This window comes from Plasmopara halstedii (assembly GCF_900000015.1).
Source record: "Plasmopara halstedii genome assembly, contig: Scaffold_1211, whole genome shotgun sequence".
Classification (NCBI taxonomy): Eukaryota; Oomycota; class Peronosporomycetes; order Peronosporales; family Peronosporaceae; genus Plasmopara; species Plasmopara halstedii.
Genome location: NW_020188126.1, coordinates 131462 through 147995, shown reverse-complemented (window position 1 = coordinate 147995; position 16534 = coordinate 131462). Strand labels below are relative to the sequence as shown.

The window sequence follows — 16534 nt, the reverse complement described above, 5'->3', positions numbered from 1 at the left end:
ACGTCGTTTCATAAAGTAAAAGGTCGCAGATATCTGGTCGGAATTGGCTTACGAATAGAAACGAACTTCGACCTGGTTATGACCAGGAGGTGCAGCCAGCTCACTGATCGCACTTAAGCCAACGAGATGACGGATGGTTACTGCTCAAATATCACAGCTGGAGTAAGAGCCAGGAGAATTTGTCACAACATTCGTTGAGAAAAGAAACAGCCTGCTGGTGGTAGCTCCTTACATTTTTTTGTCAACTGCTGAAATTACATACGGTACCACACTCGCCATGTAATTGTAATGTTTGCCAGTAAATAAAAGGCTTCTTTGTGTTTTCATCTCTGGCGGTCTACGAAAATTAAAAGTTACCTTGCTCAAATGTAAGTCGTGACGAAAGCTGATAATGCAAGTGTTTGTATGAACTGGATACATGAACAACATATATTGTACAGCATGCTGGCATTGGTAATGCAACAAGGATTGAGCTGCACCTACCATCCCATTAAAATTGGACATGGAATATTTATGTCTACTTCATCCAACTACAATCTGCAATAAGAAGTGATTGTTAGCGAATATAAGCCAATCCAGCAAGGTTAACCCTCGAACACGCAGCATTTTTGTAGGAATATAACCCAAATATGCTGCGTGCCAGTATTCTACCTGATGACTTTAGGTTAAACCGGACACACTGACTTTTTCCCTCACGCGATGGTTGGCTGCTATAATTAGCGCGGTGCAAGCCAGCCATTTAGCTCCGAGAACAGGGGAAGGGATCAAGATCTTGACGCAAAAAGTCCACCCAAGAGTCAGATTGAAAAACTCCGAAAGGCAATAACGACCGTTTCTGCGGAGCTCCCCCTTCTTCGTCGTTAACTACCGGACAATCCCATTGCCCCTGGCAGCCCCCACACAGACTTTGACCCTTTGACAACAAGTTATGAAATTGACTGCAAACATGTCCAGCCACCAAGCCATTATGAAGTGCCCTTGGCAGTGGCGCCAGCCATTTCTGGATGAAAAGCGCGAGAGCCGCAAACGCAAGGTAGGCGACGGCTATTTTTACGATCCCGTAGACCCAAACTTTGTGGATCACCTGCTACCTGGTTACGCTAAGAAATTCTGCGGTGCGGATAAGCTTGAATTGGATGAAAAGGAAAACATTCAGCGTGAGATTGAGCGCTTGATGACCAAGAAGAGCAACGAACTATTAAGCCACAGCGACGACGCCAAGCGAGATGATATCACCGGCGATACGAGCGATTTCGATGTTATTTGTGAAAACCAGGCGCTGGTTGATAGTATATTGCTCATGTCTAAGTCCGTGGAGGCTTCTTCCCTCACATTACTTGCATCTCCAAAGAGCGTGATGTCTTCTTCTTCCTCGTCGGACAGCGACGAGGAAGATATCAGCAGTAATAGTGATGAGTCTTTTGACCTTGCTGAAGATCGACCTGCGAAGCTCATTGCGCTCAGCAGCCCGTCGCTCGAGCTCGTGTCTGACAGCTTGCAAGAGCCATACTTTGCGGTCGAGGACAGCGAGCTTCTCGACTTCCCCAGCTCTGGAGTGATCGCGGCGGACTGACTGCAGCAAGTTCGAGCCGTCAGCATCCAACCCACCGACTTCAGTTGTGTGAATTTATTTATTACTTGACAACAGCTTTCATGGCGCTTAAATGTGTGATTTGACTGTGGCACGCTTTTCCGCTTAAGGATGATGGCGTCTCCTCAAGCTGTGCATACATAGGTAAATCGTACTTATAATACACGTTTAATTTCTTCTACCCGAAAGGTAATTTAAGTAGAATTTGGTTTAATGGCGTCCGTACCAAAATGAAGAAGACTTTCTAATCATTTACATCCCACTGTTCGGAGATCACGGCATCTGCCAAAACATTGTGCCTTCGATAACAAATGGTCGCAGAAGCCGGCGAGATACAAGGGTATCTAGCAGGATCTCGATCTTCTCTTTCCCATAGTCGGGCAGTAATTCAGCTAGCTGATCGACACTCTGAGATCATTCAAACGTTAGACGTCAAAGTGACGCACATCAATCACAGAATCTAAAAAAGCGTTAAATACTAACGATGGCGGGTTTGTTGCCTCCAGTTCCTTGAAATTTGTTGTACAATGTGGAAACTTGCACAGCGCCAACACCTCGCTTTAAACGCAAGTGAGATTTAAAACGGCACCTTAACACAAAAATGCAATGATTATACCTGAAATACTGCGGGCAGTAGCGAGAGCTCAAACTTAGGTGTCGGTTCTCCAGCATTGAAAGAGTCATCGTAATTAAGCAACCGTGCTTCCTGCGATACAGTGCCAACGTCCAGACTAGCGCCAACGAGGCGGTTTGACAGTGGAGTATTTGGTGTCATCGCCTTGAGCTGTGTGCGCAACAACGGAGAGGCTAAATCAGGAGTCTTTGGCGTGTCATCGTCCAGAGCAGCGTCATATCGTCGTCGTGGTGAAATTAATGCTTCTGATAACGAATGACGATGATGATTTGGCGATGATGTATTGCTTCTGCTACAATACTTTCGGCGCAAACTCGGAGATGTAAATGGCGATGTTGCTTTTTCAGGATAAAGAGTTTTCGGGTACACCGGTCGCTGTAGGGTTTTACTTAAGTCAGATAGCTTTCGTTTTCGATTGCTGGCGCCGTCTGATACACTCAATTCTGCCGCAATGTCAGATGAATTTTCGTCAACCGTGGTCGACAATCGAACTGTTGTAAATTCTGGAATCAACGGCGATTCATAGGAGTCATCTACATCCTCATCTTTTTTCTCCTCGTCGTTAGATCTGATCTTCTTTTCACGCGGTGGGGTGTACTCGAATGCACCCAACTTCATAAGATTTCTACTTATTCCGGGACTATTACTACTATATTCCACACTGCTAATCGCCGATGGGGGAGTCGATATATGTCGCGGTTCAGCATCTGCGGTGTCCAATTGATCCGTCTGTAATTCACATAAGGTATCAAGCGTCCGCTCGCCTCAGCGATCACAAAATAAAGTCTGTAAATTGCACAAACCGAGATGATTCCCGTCCGAGGTGGTGACCAATGTCCGCAATCACTGGAGCTAAGAGTCGATGTTGATTCCTGCGTCATGGCACCCAGTCGCACTGCTGACTTGGACACATAGGGTGTTCTAGACATTCTTGGCAGATTATCGCTATTAGTACTAACGTCAAGGCTATCATCGTCAGCAGGGCGGTTTGCATGCGACAGTGGATGGTTTTTTTTCAAAGTTGTAGTCTTGAAAGTTTGCTCTTTGCTCGCAAACAATGTTTCCTCCTCTATGTCCTCTTCTTCTGCTTCTTGGTCAATGCGTCTATGGTTTATATACCTTTGTTGCGTCGTTGCAGTAGACCTTGTGGATCCAGGTGTGGATGGCTTAGATAAACGTGATGGCGTGCGCGTGACTCGTCGTGACGAAGGCTGTTGCGTGAATGAGTCAAAGAGTGGCCGCCATACGCGTGAAGCTTCGTGAATCTGCCGCAGAATTTGGTGATGTCGCCGCACTGTGCCGCATATTTCCGTAGCTGATCGATGAGCCGCACAAATGTTGGCATCGATCTCCTGCAGTAGATATGTAATCCTCTGCTGCGCGTCCTCGTCCTTCATTGGCGCCTTCAATAATTAAAACCTTTTGATATTTGCGATTAAAACTGCATATTTGTATCCATAAAAGCTCAGTAGCGACCCCTAAAAAGAGAGTTTACGGATAGCCTAGAAATTATTCTATTTGGCGCGAATGTGCAATTCGCTTTACAGTTTATGAGGTTTTAATGGTCAATTATTCAAATTGTTGAGTGACAACCGAGTGCGGAATCGCGAGTTGAACAAAAATGGAATATCGTGTGCGAAAGCGTGACGCAAACGGCACCGGTCGATTGCCGCGATCGCTTGAAGAGGCAATTCCAGATGCCGTTGTACGCCGCTTTCTTCTGCGCGCAGGCTTCCGCTCCAGTTCGGATCGAGCTAACACGGAGGTTCGGCGTCACGTAAACGAATTTTTTCACCGCATTGTGGGCTGCATGGTGGTCATGATGCAGCACGACAGGCGTCGTAGCTTTCGCCTTATTGATGTAAAGCGAGCATGCGAGCACTTTGGTATCCGTATGTATGGATACGATGACATGTGCTTATTGGCGGCAAGACGCTTTTGCGGACCAGAGGTCTTCCACGTGACAGAGCTTGTAGAGTGCAACTCACTCTACAGTCGCCCAGCGGGAACTTTTAATGAACCAGATACAGAACCTGGTGCGCAGTTTCATAAAACTGATTTTTTGGCAAATTACACATCGTGGAAAGAAGAAACAGGGGATATAGATGACAATGTAAGCGAACTCAGCGAGTGGGAATTTTCCGATAGCGACTCTGAGTCTCAAGGAAGTCAAAACATGGACACAGGCACCTCACAGTCTTCGCAGCCGGATGAAGAAAAGTTCATGACGTCACTGCAAGCTGCACAACAGTTGGTGGATGAGAAGCTTCTGCTAAATAATGAAGATGAAGATGCAGACTTTCAGCCTGGCCAGGGGTACTACTCAGACTATGATGATGGCTTCGAACCCAATTACATGAAGAAACAAAGAGCTTATGATAAAAACGAAGAAGCTTTATGGATCCAGGTTGGGGAGCTCTATGTGCTGCAGAACGACAGAGACAGTGACATTGTCGAAATGCAGGACTTTGTTAGTGGTCCTAATTTCTATGTTATTTCACGCCAGGAGTATATTAGACTTTTTCGGTCATTAATGAGTCTCACTCTTAACATGGGCGAGCTGCAGATCAGTTCAGTTGCGCTCAGCGCCTTGCATAATGCAACTGAGCAATGTTTACACCGCTCTCTCACGGAAGGCTCACTGCGATACCAACTTGCTGCTATTTTAATGGAACAAGAGCAAATGAACTATACGAACCAACTGGAAAAGGAACTTCAGATTCAGCACGAGAAGGTAAATGAGCTTTGTGAAATCATTGCTGTTAACAAAGCTGCTGTCAAGGCTAAAGAATTAGCGATGCAGCGACAGATCGATCAGCTCACAAAACAAATATCAAGCATTCAAGAAACTCATCTGAATGATTCTACCTCTAAAAAGTTGCTTAAAAAGCGGAAAACTGGCAGTAAGAAAACTCATATTGTGAGCAAAAGGCTGTCTCAAACCCAAAATGGTGCTACGTCCGTAACAGGTGCGCTGCGCTCAAGGTGTCAGAATCAGTTGGGCACGAAGAAGGCGAAGATCAGTCTCGTTTAATCAAGCCCATGAGTTCGGGTGACGAAAAATGCGCGAGAGTTGCTTTACGTTTAAATGTTGTCTTAGTTCTCTTTTTTCAGACCACAATATCTCTAAAGTCGCAATTATAATTCCAATTCATTTTCAAATCAATTATACACTCTATCCTGCAGTGAATTGATAGCCTTATATTGCTTTCTCAGATACAAATGCTTCTTCATCTGCAGCTTTGGCTCGAAGTGTGGCTGTCACGTGACAGATATCTACAAACTCAATAAGGTGCTGGAAAAAGTCATCGCCGATCGCACTGGAAATGAATTCATTTATGCACTTTAATTTGGCAAGTTTCTTCGAGCTGAGGTACTCATAATTCAGTACGCACCTAAGATACGCTTCGATGTTGTTGTGGCCAGCATCAGTGACCCACAGAGGCTTGCACCTCCATTCCTGGGAGCACATCTCGAATAATCCTTCTCCATGCCAAAAAGGCACTACTTCGTCTCGAGTGCCGTGAATTATAGTTACAGGCGATCGCACCTGATTAATTATGTCGCTGTTGCAGAATAAGTCGCCCGGAAATGTATAGCGAAAATTGAAGACGACTCGGAACATTGAGAGGACAGGACTCTGGAGAATTACACCTGCAACAGGCTGCTCAATATTCGACTGCTTCACTGCGAGGTGCGTCGCTGGCCCAGAGCCAAGCGATCTGCCATATCTGTCGCCATAAGACGTCATTTCGTCAAAACTACTATGCAGCAATGGGCAGCACACTAAATTGCCTACAAAATTATTTTGCTAGGGGGTATTTTCTTCACGTTTACGAGGTACGTGAACGCAGCTTCACTATCCGCAAGACAAGCTTCTTCGCTGGCTTCACCTTCACTGATGCCGTATCCAGAGTAGTCGTAAGACATAACATTTACCTACATATATATACGTATATCGCAATTAAGATGCAACTTAATTAATGATTGATATATTGAATATCTTACCTGAAGTCTTCTACTCACTTCACAAAACCAATCATAGATCATTCCAAGATCTGCAAACGTCAAACGAAACAAAGCGCATACATGCATCAATAACTTTCAATGCAGGTCTATCTGTTCTCTAACCTTCTGCGTTGCCATGCGAAAAGAGCACAGTGTATTCAGCCTTACTGCAGACAATTCTCACAGTAAGCAAACATCATCAAAATGCAATTGAATGAACTGGTCTGCTGCATCCTACTCGTATGGAATAAAAAAAGCTGGGATCCTGTTGTTCATAACCGTCACAAGAAAAAAGTAGCGGCGTGTGTAGCCGTAGGTTGGTGGCGGCGGCTGAAATACTAAGGCCGAGACAGTGCTGCCCATTGTGCGCGGCTAGCTCTCCAAGCCGGCACCGATGCAGATGACGGCCTCTGCTCCTTCAAACTTTATCAACGTCTCAGCACAGTAGTTATGAGTATCTTTTGGCGCACATTTGCGTTCCTGATATGAATTAATAGAATTACCCTCCATAAATTGATTATGGTAAATGAAGTTTTTGTGCAAAAAACATACGAGCCAATTTGTACATTATTTCTGCTCAATTTTCCACACTAAAGCCAGAAAATGTTTCTTGCGGCGCCTTTTTGTCAACTGGTTAATACCACGAAGGTCCTCATCAAGAGCTTGTCGCATTTGTCGCTCGTCTTCATCAGCCAACATACCTTCTCTTCGAAGCAATTCTGTAAAATGGCCTTGGTTAGGTGAAGTAAGATTCAGCTGCGGCACCCGATGTAAAAGAGGGTGGTCGTCTAATATAGAATGTTGCGAATAAGGTTTAGATAAGGATTTCGGGCTGAGAGTGAGTTGCTGAACATATTCGTGATCTGAACCATTTAAAGCTGTCCACGGGACACGATAGATCATTCTTGGTAGCCGCTTAGAGTGCGTACTTTGATGTCGCAAAACTGCGTCGTGGAGTCTTCTTCCAAACTCTAGCCAGTGTTTTGTGCACGTGTGAAGCTGCTTAAACCCAGGAACACTCGCCAACAGCCGCGTTTTAATGCTGTGAGGATTACGTTTCGCTGCTCTGTAAAGAGTGTGCAGATTTTGTAACTCCCTTCTCCGTCTTGATCGACTCCTAGTGGTACGATCAGTCACTGTCAGGCAATCGCCAGTGTTCAAGCGGAATAGATTTAGCTTACGTTTCTCTTACAGAGGTGGGGCTGGAGAATGTGAATCCTGAGGTTAAAGTGTCATTGATTTCTTATTCGTTAGTTAGAAATGCAACGATTAGATAGCTGATATCAAAATTCGTACCAGTGAGATCTGGTGTTGACGGCTTTAAACTTGGCTTAGTAAATGGCGAAAATGTCACGCATCGGGTTGCACCAGTATGTCGCTTCAAAGCTATGCGTCTTTCGTCGCCGTTGGTTTTACTGTTTGTTTGAGGGCTGGCATACGACGACAAAGTCTTCAAGATTGGTCGGGGCATTGCGATTGTCACGTAGTCAAAAATGCTACCGGTTTACCTACCGCATAATTAATACAATTGTGCGAAATTCGCATTACACACGGTGTAATTGTGAATATTCAAAAGTACCAGATTTACGATGTTGGTGAACTCCGAAAAAGGACAGAAAAAAAAGACAATTTTATAATCAGAGATAGTGAAATCTATGTATTTATTTTAGAAATGTGTAATGCAGAATAGAGGCTAACCTAACTTTTGTTGATTTAATACGACAGAGGTCGTTGGTGATCGCACCTATTCAGGCGTATCACGTGCTTTTATAGTCTTTGTGTCCCCACCAACGGAGGCAAGAACAGGTGGACTGTGTCCAGGGTTTGAGACCTTTAATTTCCGCAATGGCATCTGACCGACTTCTGGAGGCGGTAATGATAACCATATCTATGTCGGATCACAAAGGAATCTGGCTCGCACTAGTCTATGTTACCTCTAATGAGGAAGCTATGGGTGTCGCATTCGACCTGAAGCGCGACTACCAACAGGATAGGTGCTGGAAGCGTGGCCAGTAGACCTACGCGTACAAGTGAACCTGGTTCGTTAGTGCTAGTACTATTTTGGGTTATATTGCTCGCGCAGGCATTGGAGATGCCAAAAACAATTACATTTTAGTGTGTTTTGCGACGGGGACATGTCTCTGGTTATAATGAACCTTTCAGCAAAGTTTGAGAGCTTTGACAATGTGGAATGCTGCCTGGTTTCCTTTTAATCAAATAGCTTTGACGGCGTTTTTCGTACGCTATGGCTATACCGTAGCTCAACTGGAAGTCGAGGAAGCTGGGTACCACGCCTTTGACTTCCCGTAGGGCTTTGGTGAGTTATACAGCAGGGGGCAGAAGTGCTTTTGGCGCGCGAACAAAGCCGCGAAATCCTCCGTGTAAAACACAGAATGTTTCGATATTGATAGCGGTGAGCAGAACTCGGAAGACAGAAGCGGAAGTAAGCCGAGTTCGCAGGATAAGACGGATAAGGGTGATCGTATATCACGGTCTTTAGCTGTCACCTTCGTTAAGACGAAAAAGGGCGATTGTGCTTATATCGTATCTCCGTTCAAAGGAGCAAAAGAGACGGTATGTCCAGAGATCTCGAATCTATCTCCGGCGCCAATCTTGAACATCTGTGAGCTGTTATCGAGAACCGACTAAGTGTCACAATATCATGTGTTATAGCCGGTAGAGTTGAAGAGCGGCTGTAAGTCGCCAATGGAAGACCCGGGCCCTGAGGACGAAAGTGGTTCTTTGTCAAGATGGGACGGTTTGGCTGTTTCAGCACTGCTGTGCGACACCTTGCGGAGCAGTGAAGGTTTGCGGATAAGTGGCAAAAAAAGAATCATTTACTTAAAAGTGAAGTGACCTGGGTAGGGTTGTAAATTCTCCGTCGCTACCTCCGGTAAGAGCTTATAGAGGGATAGAATATATGTACACAAAATTGCTAGACGATGAGATCACTGAAATGGTAAGGTTGGGACCAGAATTGAAGCTGAGGCTGTCATCCGTAGTGAATCAATCCATCCTTTTAGATACCTCCGCAGTACTTAGTAGATCAAACGGCAATGTTTCTTACCTAGGGTGCAGGGCGACATCTTTGGCTCTTTCTTCCGCGCGAAGCACGGAATGATTAGAGTGTATATCTCGTCACTTGACGGCGACTTTCGGTAAGCGCAATTGGCCAGTTGTACATGCATAAAAAGTCCAAATGCAGCCACAATTCTGGCGCAAATAACGATTTTTAGACAGGATGTGCTGTAGAACAGAATAGTTTACTAACTTTGTTCAGTTGTTAACATTGACTGTCGGTCAGACACTGCCATCTCTCTCTCAATACGAAGAATTCTTCGCGCTGATAGCTCTTTAAAACGATGGTTATAACACAAAGACTATCTTATGAGCCAACGACGCTCGATTGATTGGTGACTCAGCTATCTGGCCATATCGTATTTATGCGCGAGCCCATGTCGGCCGTATTTTCGATTATAGTTCTATGGAAGGGGTACGTTCTAGTTACATACTTCTGTGTCTGACATTTATTGTGACCCTGTATAGTTGTATATCACGAGGAAGGCTTAGGTCCATTGTCACGCCCCACCGCGTATTGCTCACTTCTAGCGGGTCGTCGACTTACGTAGAAGGGGGATAAGGTAAAGTGACATTTATTATTATAGCCAATGAGCCCCCAGTACTTCCAGCTCTGTTATAACAGAACTGGAAGTACCTTTCAGGGCTTCTTACCTCTCTAACCTGACGAGCACTTCCAATTCTGGTACAACAGAACTTTGGAGTACTTATCTGATACAATAAGACTGGAAGTACTTATCAGGTTAGGGAGGTCAAAAGCCGATTGGCTATAATATTAAATGTCACTTTACCTTCTCTCCCTTCTACATAAGTCGACGGCCCGCTGGAAGTGAGCAATAAGCGATGAGGCGTGTCAGTTGACCTAACCTTTTTAGTAAAGAGTGAACACGGACGGGTGATTCTCGTTACACTTGGTAGCAATAGTAGTCATTCCAACGCCGACTACTTTGATGACTTTATCGACGGACAATGTGGACACGACAGGCGGTGGTTGTCCTCGGATTAACAGGAAATAATATTAGCTCCTAACACACTCGCAGCGGGAGTATGTGGTGAAACTGCGAGTTTTAATCGTAAATCACGCGGTCTCCGATATGCTCTAATTTGGATCATGAAGCGATATACCAACGCTTAGAAAATTTTGATGCGTATGAGCAAGGATTATTGGGATTTCTATCGCAGAAAATACCGACGCCGGTTCCGTCATCTCCTCCACAAGTGGTAGTGACACACGAAACGTCCCGTGAGAATCTAGACTAAAAGCTTTCACGGGGACGAAGATGAAGATCTTGCGTTCTGGCAGCAAGAGACGGATATCGCGACACGAAGGCTCAAATTCGTGACGACCATTGTCAAGTGGGCTTTGCTATGTTGCATTCGGATGGCCGTGAGGGAGACTGGTTGATGACGTGGAAAGTCACCCGCCCTGGCTAGCGATAGCTGGATATGCTCATGAAGTCGGTGTTCCATCCATCGAATGCGGCGGTTTGACCACGGGCGAAGTTTCCGTTATGCAGACAGGACAACTTCACGTTGTAAGGCTACATACAGAAGCACTATGAGCTTCGCGCCAGCATGGGGAGTGAATAACTATCAAAGGCAGTGGTGGTCACCGTGTTCATGGTCGGATTCACTTATGGTTCTCCTAAGACTGAACTTTCCGCTATAGCCCGACGACTCTGGAAGATGTAGTTATGATTACATTACGTGAGGATTACTGTCAGCGCCAATGCATGTCGTCAGCCCGACGGAGGAAAGAGTGGCTGCTGTTACCGAAATTTCTAAACCAATGGACCTTAGCGCGGCGATTGTTCGTAGGCAGCAAGTTCGTCTCAATCAATGTGTCTCGAGTCACATGGTACTAATAACACGAGGTGCTCGGAAAGCACCGGTACCAAGTCGATCTTCTGGGGCAATTATAAACTCTTGTGAATGGGGTTGTAGCATCACTCACGGGTTTTAGCACTTGCAGGATCGCTGCCCTTCGTCAACGACACGAGTCGGAGTGGTCGCCTCATGGTCACAGCGAGTGTGAAGGTTTATATTGTCCGTTTAAAGTCTTGATTGACGCTGGCGCGTCGCGTAACTATGCGCAATAGCAAAGTGTTGCTGAAAAAAAGTCAGTGTTTTTGGATGCACTAGATAGAATCAATGGCTTCATCTCAGTGAAGTCGGTCACAGGTGTGGTGGTCACCGCGAAAACAATTTTGGTTGATCTTCAAGTGAAGCTCGAAGACTTAGACTCGAACGAAATACTCACTGTCCTTGTGATGGACAAACGGTATGACCTGATTTGAGGTATATTTTAGCAAAATCGATTGTGAGTAGCTCTCCTGGCGTAGGATAAACTCTTGGGAGTAATGAAACCCACGGTTATTATGCACCAGAATTAGCGCTCAAGCGCTAGGTAGTCGTATGCTGCTGAAAACGAACCATAATTCATTGGTATATGTCATGCAATTGACAATTCATAGATAAAGAAAGGTACGGAGTGGTGCTCGGAACTTGCCACTTAAAAGTGAATGAATCGTTGGTGGGCAGTGCAATTTGCCCGACGAAAAAAAAAATATGCGGGAGAGATGTCGGTTGTTGCATCCCTCGAGAATATGTTGTCGACATCTGTGCAATGGAAAGTGTAAGGAATCGACTGTGGCTGGATATACCAATACTCTCACCAATACAGTGGTTGAGTGGGATTGTGGGTCAGTAGGTACAACTGACCACAAAGGTAATAGTCCCACCCGTTTTGTGCGCACACACATGTGAAGGAATCAACGGATTTTGTTGATTGCGGTATTGATACTTCCGCTCTGGATGCGGTTGAGTCCACGGGTGAGTTAATTCCGCGTGCTACTCCCCATGATGGAAATCTGGCATGCAAATATGCTAGTCCATGTGTTGTTGATGCAACGACTGGGTGTGAGATTACAAAAAAAAGATGTTCTTTTGGCGTCGTTGCCGACGATGGAAAAGCTGGTGCAGCTCGAGGAAGTCACTTACGATATCTTCCTACACAATCTCCAGTGTGATGACATTGCGAAAATCGTGTTTCTACGGTCGAGTATTGACTCAGCGGAAGTACGCTCGTCATTCGTTATGGATGATTCAGCTCTCGACAATTTCGCCAGCGTGTGGAGTTACTCAGAGAGTTGGATATTTTAAAATTTCAATATTATTATTCACATGTTATGGATAAAAGATGACGTCCTTAGTGCGAACCCGCCCTCTGGACCTCCACCCAAACGTTCAATTCAACACGAAATTGATCGTGTGCGTGGTCAAAACCATGCGGTGTTTAGACAGTGGCCACTGTCGCGCGAACAAAGTGAGTACATGGATGTCATATTTGCTCAAAAACAAGCTGTTGGTTTGGTGAGAGAGAGCAAGTCCCCTCACAGCATGCCGATATTTTGTGTTTGTATACCAAATGGTAAATGGCTTATCGCTCACGCCTATATCAAGTTGAATGCGCAAACAATTTCCGTGAGAAACGCCGATTCCGCGAAAGGATGTCATCATTCATCGAATTTCCGGCTGTACACAGTTTACTGTATTTGATTCGGTTGATGAATATTTCCAAATCTTGATGAGAGAAGAGGACGTAGCTTTGATGGCTGTTAGTACACCATCCGGTATGTTGTGGGGGTGGCTTGTGATGCCACATGAGCAATCCAAAGATCTAATCATCAGAGCACTGTCATCGAGTGATTTGGAATTCTATGACAAATTATCTGGTCGCTTGAAAACAAGGTTGCATCGTTATGAATGGAAGGATGATTTCCTCCACTATGAAAATGCGCGTGATGACGAGGTACAAATTGTGGGTCCCCCATACGATATTTTGAAGTACAAGATTGTGTACGTGGTGCAAGACGCCTCAAAGGCCGGTCACTTTGGCCGTGAGAAGACCTTCCAGTATCGAAGTGCCCAATTCTGGCGGCCCCATATGTACAAGTGGGTTGCACGATACGTGAAGACATGCGATGTCTGTCAGTGCGTGAAGAGCGCAAGACACACACAACTGCAATTGCAGAGTCTTCCCTTTCTTACTGACTGTTAAATCAGTCGGTCTCGAGTTTTATTTTCAGCTTCCCGAAGAATGCTGACGGTCATGATGGGGTGCCCATTTTTGTTGACAGACTCAGCTAGAAGGTTCGCATCTCTCCGTGTTGCGATTCCATCGAGTTAAAGGTTTAGCAAGATTGTTCATTGATCGTAATTTTTTTGTAATCACGGGTTGCCAGACGCCATCGTCTCTGATCGTGGTACGTAATACACGTTTGGCTTCTGAAAAGAACTGTTCAGAAGTTTTGGCACTCGCTTTGATATGTTCACAGCGGTACATTCGGAGACCGATGGGCAACTAGAACGTGCAAACCGAGTGACCGGTATTTTGTTGAGAAATTGTTGAAAAAAAAACCGCGTAATTGGAGTTTGTTATTAGCATTGGTTGAATTTTCTTTGAACAAATCTGTTTACTCATCCGCTGAATTTGGGCCATTTATTATGAATGGCCTGTGACATCCGCAATTACCGCTTTGTGCAATGGATGGTGTCTCTAATGTCAGTAGGGGGGTGCTCGTCAAATCGTTGCCTCCCAAATTGTTTTAATCAATGATGCGCATGTAAAGCGCTGGTACAAGGACGCCCTGGACGCATTCATCAGGAGTCGTGAAAATGTGATCACACGGGTGGAGACGCAATAGCGAATGCGTAAGATCAGCAAAAGGAATACGCTGATAGACGAGGTCGTCAAAGCAAATGTCTTTTATTGTGGGGGATTATGTACTAAGAAGTACTAAGTAGTACTAGGAGCCTATCAGAAAATGCGGTCTTAAGCTTGGTAAGCTCTCAGAATCTACCTCGCTTCATCGGTCTATTCCAACAATATCATGCCATGGGAATGCGTACACTATCGAGCTGCCAAGCTTGCTAAGAAACCATCCGACATTCTATGTAGGGCTCCTCAAACCCTACCATCACAACAACGCAATTTTCAACCTGGATGTGATGCAGTCTTATTTGAAAGTGACTTTAGAGCCACGGCTTCGGCACGAGGGTCAAAGCTTGATTTGATTGTCGTCGTCGCCTCAGCACCGCCCTCGGAAGGACGGGAATCATCGGGAACAGCCAGACACAGAGCACGATGACTAAGCAAAAGGCCCTGATCATCTGTCGAAGCCGCATCAGGTGGGAGAGCTTGTGGAGCTTGCTCTAATTGGTGAAATCGATTCTCTATTGTGTCACCAGGCAAGTTTCCATGAGTTCATACGAACTTAGGAGCTTCGCGAAGGACCTGTCGGTAACCAGCACGCGTCGAGAAGAGCTTCTTCACCCTTGTAAAACACAGTTCCGATCCGGACGAAGGCTGTAGGGTAAGTCATAAAAGAAGTAGAGGGTATGGCCGCTCCTACCACCTCCCCCTCTTCTAGATCGACAAAAGAGTCGATCCTACCACGTCGATAATGTGGTGGCGGAAAGAAACGTCCGCTGTTGGAAAGAGCTCTAGATGAAATGGCTGGTGTACTCAGCGAGCGAGATTATGTGGGAGCCTCGCACTCGTATTAATCGCGACTGCCCAGTATCGTTTGCACATTCGATGCGGGTCCAAAGACAGACTCCGCTTAATAAGGCTATCCCTTGCTCTTCTTCCCCTGTCCATCTCGTCGTGAAGTCAACTGATGACCGAGCACACTACGCGAACATCCTCGATATCAGGAAGGATCTGATTTTGCGCTGATTCAGCGCTGTCAAATGCGCAAATTGAAAGCGTATATCGCGCACCTTCAACAAGTCGGCAGCGGTGCCTGCACTTTGCAAATGGTGCTTGTCTACAGATTTGATCGCATGGACCCATGCCCATAGTCGAATGCCGATTGTCTGGATGGAAAACTAGAGTGGATTGCTAGACGTATGGACATACGTGAGGCTTCGGAGTTTACCTTCAGCACGAGCAATCGAGACGATGGCGCGAAAATGCGCAACTTGCGCCATCCGTCGAGCACCAATTCGACTAAAGAGTTCGTCAAACTATAGGATAGATCCACCACGTCTTACGTAAACGTCGTCGTGGCGTTCAAGTTAACGATAGTGCCATTGCGCTGGATGGCGTGGTATTGGAATGAAATCCAAGTTCAATGGTGACGAATATCTCATGTGGAGCAAGCATGTGAGTTGTTACTCAAGCGAGAGATTGAAAGAGTGATAAGAATGATCGGAAGAAGAGCTTAAGAAAATTGATTAACCCACTTTTGCGTGAGGCGTGGTGTAATGGAGCAGGTCTCATTACATACTTTATTTGGACCACATACTTTTAGTGTCTGACATCAATTGAGAGCCATGTATAGCTGTATATCCTATTGAAGTTCCGTTGTATCAGAAATGGAAGTAATTATCTGGTTAGGGAGGCTGAAAGCCTACTGGCTATAAAAATATATCTTCATCTTTTTTCCCTTCTACATAATTCGACCGCCCGCTGGAAGCGGGCAACACGCGGTAAGGCGTGTCAAGTGACCTAGGCTTTTCTCAAAAGTTGTGTTTACACGGTCGGCGATTTTCATTACATTTCTCAGAGCACGAGAAGTCGGAAGTGAAGAATAATATAAATGCTTGAGTGAATTTCTGAAACTCAAAAAGGGGGTAAGAACACTTCCATAACCTTTTAATAAGTATCTCTGCGCCAAAACACACAGATCTCATATTTGTAATTTGAGCGTTAAATTCATTGCCGTGTTATTTACTGTTTTTTTACAGTTTCGCGTCGAGCTGATTTATCGCTGTTTCACAAAGTGCGGGGTGATAATTTAACCAATGTAACTGCAACGTGAGCCGCACCTCTCGACGAGATTTGCTCTTTGAAAAGTGTATCATACTGACCTCGACCACCATGAGGTACAATAGTACAAGTTATACCGTTAGCTCTCACTGACTGGCCACACATGTCTGAGTGGGTGCGCAAGTATGTGAGGACTTATGAGATCTGCCAGAGAGTGAGACCGCAACGTCTACTCAGGCCACACTTCGTTCGTTGGCAGTGCCAGCTGACAACTGAAAGTCTGTGAGTATGGATATCATTTTCGGACTTCCGCATGGCACACCTAACAGTGGCATATGCTCGCCAAAATTTCGACATCAAACGGATGTCACGGTTAGACACGATCTCAACAGAAAGGCCATGCAAGCGAAAAACAACATTTATAAAGACCTTAGCTGTCTTATCGGCA

The 16534-nt window shown here is 45.4% G+C and overlaps 5 protein-coding genes across 5 annotated transcripts; 2 read left to right on the top strand and 3 right to left on the bottom strand.

Moving 5' to 3' along the window:
* Positions 1 to 928: 928 nt before the first annotated feature.
* Positions 929 to 1573, top strand: PHALS_00701 (uncharacterized protein; the record flags this gene model as incomplete). The annotated part of the gene is made up of 2 exons (XM_024730422.1): positions 929 to 1033; positions 1106 to 1573. The coding sequence occupies 2 exons, from the start codon at positions 929 to 931 to the stop codon at positions 1571 to 1573; spliced, it is 573 nt and encodes a 190-aa protein (XP_024580701.1).
* A 61-nt stretch (positions 1574 to 1634) lies between these two features.
* PHALS_00700 (DASH complex subunit Ask1) lies at positions 1635 to 3622 on the bottom strand (the record flags this gene model as incomplete). The annotated part of the gene is made up of 5 exons (XM_024730421.1): positions 1635 to 1769; positions 1928 to 1999; positions 2075 to 2149; positions 2208 to 2954; positions 3029 to 3622. 5 exons carry the CDS (start codon positions 3620 to 3622, stop codon positions 1635 to 1637), a joined length of 1623 nt encoding a protein of 540 aa, XP_024580700.1.
* A 224-nt stretch (positions 3623 to 3846) lies between these two features.
* On the top strand, positions 3847 to 5259 carry PHALS_00699 (Histone-fold; the record flags this gene model as incomplete). Its single annotated transcript, XM_024730420.1, has 2 exons — positions 3847 to 5128; positions 5195 to 5259. The coding sequence occupies 2 exons, from the start codon at positions 3847 to 3849 to the stop codon at positions 5257 to 5259; spliced, it is 1347 nt and encodes a 448-aa protein (XP_024580699.1).
* Positions 5260 to 5424: 165 nt separating this feature from the next.
* PHALS_00698 (serine protease family) lies at positions 5425 to 6596 on the bottom strand (the record flags this gene model as incomplete). The annotated part of the gene is made up of 6 exons (XM_024730419.1): positions 5425 to 5545; positions 5621 to 5956; positions 6025 to 6164; positions 6234 to 6283; positions 6357 to 6400; positions 6472 to 6596. The coding sequence occupies 6 exons, from the start codon at positions 6594 to 6596 to the stop codon at positions 5425 to 5427; spliced, it is 816 nt and encodes a 271-aa protein (XP_024580698.1).
* A 204-nt stretch (positions 6597 to 6800) lies between these two features.
* Positions 6801 to 7704, bottom strand: PHALS_00697 (uncharacterized protein; the record flags this gene model as incomplete). The annotated part of the gene is made up of 3 exons (XM_024730418.1): positions 6801 to 7350; positions 7415 to 7451; positions 7530 to 7704. 3 exons carry the CDS (start codon positions 7702 to 7704, stop codon positions 6801 to 6803), a joined length of 762 nt encoding a protein of 253 aa, XP_024580697.1.
* Between the last annotated feature and the right edge of the window lie 8830 nt (positions 7705 to 16534).